This window comes from Calypte anna, chromosome 20 (assembly GCF_003957555.1).
Source record: "Calypte anna isolate BGI_N300 chromosome 20, bCalAnn1_v1.p, whole genome shotgun sequence".
NCBI classification, from domain to species: Eukaryota; Metazoa; Chordata; class Aves; order Apodiformes; family Trochilidae; genus Calypte; species Calypte anna.
The window spans coordinates 9,178,442-9,184,986 of record NC_044265.1 but is presented as its reverse complement, the minus strand read 5'-3'; the positions used below and the strand labels follow the sequence as shown (position 1 = coordinate 9,184,986).

The window sequence follows — 6,545 nt, the reverse complement described above, 5'->3', positions numbered from 1 at the left end:
GCAAACAGCATTTTCCTTTCTTGTTTCCAGTGCAGGAGTGGCCATCCACAGAACTCAGTCTTTTTACTTACAGACTGACACATGACATGTATTTCTCAATACCATACAGATCTTATTTCTTCCAGGAATGCGACTTAGCTGAATGGATCTCTTTAACCGTTCCGTGCAGCTTTTACACAAAGCATTTGCATTTTAGCAATTCCTTCTGTTTGGAGTGGAGCCTTCAAAATTTTCTAGGGATGGTTCTCATTGGTGACAATTTATCAAAAGGAGATTGCTGTTACTAACCTTATTAACATATCAAATTGTAAATTGATTAGTGCATTTCAGATAAAAGTAATTACGAATTTCAGGATATAACACTGCTGTATCACAATAAGTGATGTAAATGCCTTATTCATATGAGTCACTTCTATCAGGCTGCTCAAATCAGCAAATCAAATCACTGACATAGGAGCTGTTCCTTTTCCCTTAGCTAATTTCTCCTGTATGAGTATTTCAGTACAAGAGCAATGTTTACTTTCACCCTTCAAAGATTTTACTCAGTTTGCTTTATAGCAAGCAGCAAAAATATCAATCCATTATTTAAATAAAAGGTGGAGGCATAGGAGTATGTGTAGAGCAATGTTGTTCCCTGTTGGTGTTTTGATTTGTCTTGTGTCTTTCCAAAGAGGTTAGTAATGGAATCTTTTAGAAAACACTGATTTTCTTTTAGTGGCTTAGAGAGAAAGCAAAAGGTACAAATAAATGGTAGAGAGAATATTATATCAGTCTCTCTAAGGTGATATTCCTCTTACGGATTCGTTTTTCCAGTAAGTTTCTTAAGCTATTTTGTAAGCTACTCTGGATTTCCTCTTGTCATAACTATTTAAGAAATTTTGAATAATTTAGTTGAATCTGGTTTTCATTTTGAAAAGTATGAATCAAGGCATCAAGGTTATTTATTCTTTCCTGTGCCTTTCCTTTGAGCATGGCTTTTAAAGTTGAACTACTATGTATCAAGGTACATATATATATAGATATATATAGTCATAGACCTATTGTGTGTATCCTCTCTATTCTCAACACAAAGCCAGAGGCTCACAGCATGCACTGTCCCACACTCATGCCAGAACAGCAACATACAATTTCTTTGAAAGTCTTTCTCATCTCCAGACTCCGGAAAGCATAAATGAGTGGATCAATGACCGAATTGCACATTATCAAAACCAGATAGGTATTAAAGTGTGAAGTGTAGCAGACACAGTATGGATTCATTGGGCAAGAGATGATGAGGATGAGGTGAAGGAAAAAAGGTGCCCAGCAAACAATGAAGACCCCTAGTAATATAGTGATGGTGACAGCTCCCTTCATGCAGGTGCGCTGGGAGGGCACCCCGTCCACAGGCAGGGCCGCGATCCGCTTAACGTGCAGGCGTGCAAACAAGAACATGTGGACATAAAGGGAGGCCATAAGAAAGAGCATGGTAAAGAACATAGTGATGAGACAGACAATGACAGTTTTGCTTTCTGAGTAGGCGATAAATATGATGCCACAGATGATACAAGCAATCCAAATGACCACAATCAGGGTTAAAGCTTTCTTCACAGTCATGATACTGTGGTAACGGAGAGCATAGAAAATAGTTATGTACCTGTCAATGGCTATAACCAAGAGGTTGCAAATTGAGGCTACCAAAGATATACAGATCATTGAGTCAAAAACATTGTCCATATGCTGGATAAAGTGGTCATCAATGATCAAATAGCCGTTGCTCAGGATTGCAATCATTATAGTCTCCAAGGCATTTGACATGCTCACTAACATATCTGCTACAGCCAAGCTACAGAGGAAGAAATACATGGGAGAATGCAGGTTTCCATTCTTCAGCACTGCAAGAATGACCAGGATGTTTTCCAGTAGGCTGATGATCCCTAAAGTCAAGAAGACCTCTGCTTTTATGAAGACCTGCTCACAAAATCCATCGCTGCTTCTGTTGTTCAGAATGGAGTCATTGAAGTCTTCAGTGACATTAAGCAGCACAGGTTGAAATGAAAATGCCAAGTGTGTGTTATTCATAGTCAGAAAAGGAGTTGAATTAGCAAGTGAGTATGGATCTGAAAGAGCACAGGTTAAAGAAAAACAGAAAGGGGGGAAAAAAAGAAAAGAAGTCCTTCCAAGCTGTTGCTGTGCACATGGGATATAATCAATTAGGACTTTTCTTTAGTCACTTTTACAAGTAGAAACAAAAAATCTGCATTAACGTTGAGTTTTGTCTCAGTCACAGGCTGCTCTTTTCCTTTATAAGAAAGTGAACTTGAAATCTTGCAGGCTTCAGATACTGTTCTCTGAAGGAAAAAATCATCTGCAGCACATTGCTGGTTCTAGCTCTCCTGATGATGAAAAGCAAGGAGTTTTCTCATCTGCTATCATCAGCTGGGGCCAGTGCAGTTTTGTCAGTATGCTGCAGCTCAGTGAAGTATCTCTTGCTATTTCAGTGGCAAGAAAGGAAAAGAGAACTAAGGGATTTATACATGCTTGAAAGAAAAAACAACTCCTACTTAATCTTCGGTGCAGAGCAGTGGCCATTAGAGAGCAAGTACCTTTCTGAGTGACAGCTGCGAGCACCAGGTACAGCATCCCCGCCGCCGGCTCCGGCAGCAGATTAGATTTAAATCTGTTTGGCGCCCTCTGCAGACAGTGAATAAGATGGATTTGCCTTAAAATTCCTCCGAAAAATGTGATTTTCATTCAGCAAAACTTTATGCGTGCTCTCAGCAGCCAGATCATGCCCGCGGGAGTGCATTCGAGACAGTAATTTCGAGACAAAATTACTATCACTGACCTTTTAAGTGTTGTCTTACCAGCTGAGTAGAAGCTTGGTTTTGCAAAGCTGGACAGATGGCCAAGTGTCCTGGTATGGGTCACGATAAAGGCTCTGTCCTTGAGTACTGTCTTGTGAAGTGGCAGCTGGAGCTTGTATCCTCCTTGGGTGAGGGCAGGATCAAAGGCAGAGTTCCCGTTGATGGAGAAGAGCTCACCCTGGAGAAACATCATCCTTCTGGGTTTGGCTCTGCATTACCTGCCTATGAAGGGGCACTTCTGTTTTAGGCACCTGCATGTAAACCATTTCACAGGAGTGCTTTGCCATTTCCATCCTGGTCCTGTCATCCTCAGCAGCACCGTGCATTAGTTCTGTAAATATTGACTCCAGGATGCTTCATCCCTTGTTCCCCCAGTTTCAAAAGCATGCTACAAATTTCCTTGCAGTTCAGTTGAATCTGACAATTAGAAGTCATGAATCATGCTTCATCATGAGTTCCTGAAGGTATCTGACAACAGGAAACAAGCTACCATTTGCATTGAGATGCACTTTGAAGTGGAAATTGAATGTTATGTACCAAAGTGAGTTAATGGCACTATTAGCTTTTTCATTATGTGATAAAAATAGTGAGCTAGAGCCTCGTGTGTCTGATTGCAAGTTCAAACTGACTCTTTGCAGAATTGGGTAGAAGCTGTGTTTGCACAAAGCTAGAAAGTTAGAAATACAAACTTTGCCTTTTGCATATCTGTTCCTACCTCTTCTATACAAGGCCTCAAGGAAGAACTCTAAACTGCTGCCTGGGATGTGTTCAGGCCGTTTCAGAGAATGGAAATCATGTGGCTGGATTGGGATCAGTCTAGGTTTCAAATCTTTGGGCTTTACTGAGTCATAGTGAGCCAGTAAGCTCACAGTAGGTCTGAATGTTTCATTGCATCTCTGTTAATTCACAGAAAGTGTTATCTTCTATTTTAAATCACTGAGTAAAACAGTCTTCTCACCTCTTGTCTTGAGCTCTGGACTCCATGATTAATGTTACTTTTCACAGCCTTTTCTCCAGGTGTTATGAAAGTGTGTTTATTTGACACCTAGGGAATGGTGTCATCTTTCTGCTGTGTTCTTGTTTATTCACTGGACTCAAAACACAAACTCATTGTTGAAATATTGACATTGTTTTTTAATCTTTTGGTGTGCTGAATGAGAGAAGTCCTTGGTTTCTGCCCCAGTAGTTGCTATGCAACTGTCACCTCCTCTCTCTGTAGCTCATGATGCTGTGTTTGAGTCAGACAGCAGCTGGGGCCCTAGGTCAAACAATAGGTGCAAAAGGAAGGGAAAGCATCTGTTTCAGCATTAAGATCAATCTCCTGCTTTCTTAGGTATAACTGACAATTATATAATCTTATTCTCATAGTTTATTCTTTCGACTTCCAGCCCCAGATCTTGGAGCTGTATTTTTCCTTGTAGATGGAGGGGAAACTGTGGCACAAGCTTTATTCAGTTAGACAATTATATCTCTAATAATCAGATAAGTGATAAGAAATCTCTGTGGTTTTGACCCTTTTCTTCCCTAGCTAAACATTTTCATTTTCAGGGAAGGTTAGAAAAAAGTATCATCTACTGCTAAGTGGATAATGGAGGTTTTTTGGAGAGACTTGCCTTGTGAGGTTGTTGAGTGAAAAATTTTAACACTTGCCACAAAATAAAAAACTATAATGGTTGATAAATGCATATAATCTTACTTTATTTTCATTCTTTTTCAACAATAGCTTGTTCCAGATTAAGTTGGAAATTTTAAAGGAAGAGAGAAGATAATAAACAAGTGGTTGCACCCATTGCTCCCAAGCAGCAGGTAATTACTACTCTCCTGAAGTTCTGAGTAGATAAAATAGTAAAATACCCTTGGAGACCTCTCCTCAATTCTGATCTTTTTTAGGAAAGGATTTAGCAGATCAAATATTTTATTTTAGCAAAGTAAAAGCAAAGTACATCAATTTTGAATTCTGTGCACATTTTTGGAGTGCCTATTACCTTATAGACTTTGATTTGGAAATATCTGTAAACATGTGGCACTTCAATCACTTCATCACCTGGCACTTCAAGATGCATACCTGGCTCTTTTCTGACATACAGAATTACTTGAAGAGCAGCTTTAGTGGACTTTTAATTTTTTATAATAGAGTCAAATATTTGCATTCACAAATGTGATAAGCTGAACTTCAGATCCTCTTTTCCATAGGTCTGTTGATCATGAACCTCTTGAGTATTTTCTTAGTTAAAGAAAAAAACTGTTTGGTATTTTTATCTGAAGTCATGAAGATATCACTAGTTACAATAAATACTGGGAGTGTGGTTTGGGCTGTTCCTGGAGATTGTGAAACTCCAACAAAACTTTAAGTAGGAGCCTCATAAGAATCTGGCAAAGAGAACACACCAAGCCACTGCTTTAAACACTGAGATGAATAAGTGCTGTCTACTAAAATGCTGTGTATTTTCTTGAATGTCTCAAAGTAACATCTTTCTAAGAGAATTTTTAATACTGTCAGAATCAGAGACTTCTGAACACTTACAATTTTAGATATCAGATGCAATATTGGAAAGATTTCAACTGTGCTCTTCCAAGAAGTTGTGGTTCATATCCTTCATAGTAATTGCCACAGCTAATAACTTCATTTTATAGTCTGATGCTCACTGTCATTTGAGGCAAGAAAGAATCTAGCATCAGCTGAGGTCAGTAGAAGTTGCACATTTGTACCAGAATAATGGAAGAGATTTTCAGACTGCAAGAGTAGATCCTCCCCTGATTCATGAACTGAAATCCTGTTGAAGCAGAGCACTAGCAGTTTGCTTCATTTAGGATGAATTTTTACTGAATTTTCTTTAAACTCTAGCTGGGGCAAAAAGCACCAGTACTGCAAAGGAAGAGGTGGCCTGCCAACCTTTCTGATTAGTGAGGAAAAGGAATATCTAGTAGTGATTGCAGTGAGGTGGCTTTTAGATGAGTGTTTCTGTATTTTCATCCAGTTAACAGGTTAACTTCAACAGATCCAACTTTTGGACATTATATACAATTTTTCTTCTCATCCAAGGGTAAAAAGAGACAAAGCAAACCTGATTGCAAAGCACTTACCAGCACCTGCAGGTGCTTTGTCATATTCAAGGAATTTCAAGTGCTTCACACTACTAACATTCAGTATCAGTTTTGTCCTCTCATTTACAGTGAAAGACAAGCAGACGTGATTGAGCCAGATGGATTTTTCTATTCAGCTTCACCAGTGCCAGGAATCCTTGGAGTATCTTCCTAATCTCCCTGGGAGTCCTTGTCTTCATAAATCTCATTGTCCTGTGGTGCTGGTGCTGAGCAGTGGGTGCATTTGGCCTTTCAAACCTAATAATACAACCTTGCTGACTTGCATCATTCCTGGCACTAAAGACAAATGTAAGACTTATTGGTAAGCTTTAGAAGTGATTGTATTGAGCTTGTACTGAATATTGTTATGATGAGAAAAAGTATTGTCATGAAAACATCACATCTGTCTCATCTTACACAGCTTCTGATGGCAGAAATAATTGAATTTGAGCTGATTTCACCAGGGACACTTAGACTGCTTAGAAACTTCTCAAAATGTTTTGTAACCTTGTTCTTCTAGGCCAGAGCCTTGGAGGACACAGGTGCCTGAAAAGGGACACAGAACCCTGAGGCAATGAAGCCTAACCTCAGGAGCTTCCGTTTTCATAGTCACCTGAA

General features: G+C 39.3%; 1 protein-coding gene across 1 annotated transcript; it reads right to left on the bottom strand.

The window, feature by feature from the left end:
* Positions 1-842: 842 nt before the first annotated feature.
* MC3R (melanocortin 3 receptor) lies at positions 843-2,205 on the bottom strand. The gene has a single exon (XM_008497848.2). The coding sequence runs from the start codon at positions 2,056-2,058 to the stop codon at positions 1,081-1,083; it is 978 nt and encodes a 325-aa protein (XP_008496070.1). The 5' UTR covers positions 2,059-2,205; the 3' UTR covers positions 843-1,080.
* Between the last annotated feature and the right edge of the window lie 4,340 nt (positions 2,206-6,545).

What these genes read in the sequence shown, in the direction of transcription:
- MC3R (XM_008497848.2), bottom strand. Translation starts at nt 2,058, where the DNA reads ATGAATAACACACACTTGGCATTTTCATTTCAACCTGTGCTGCTTAAT.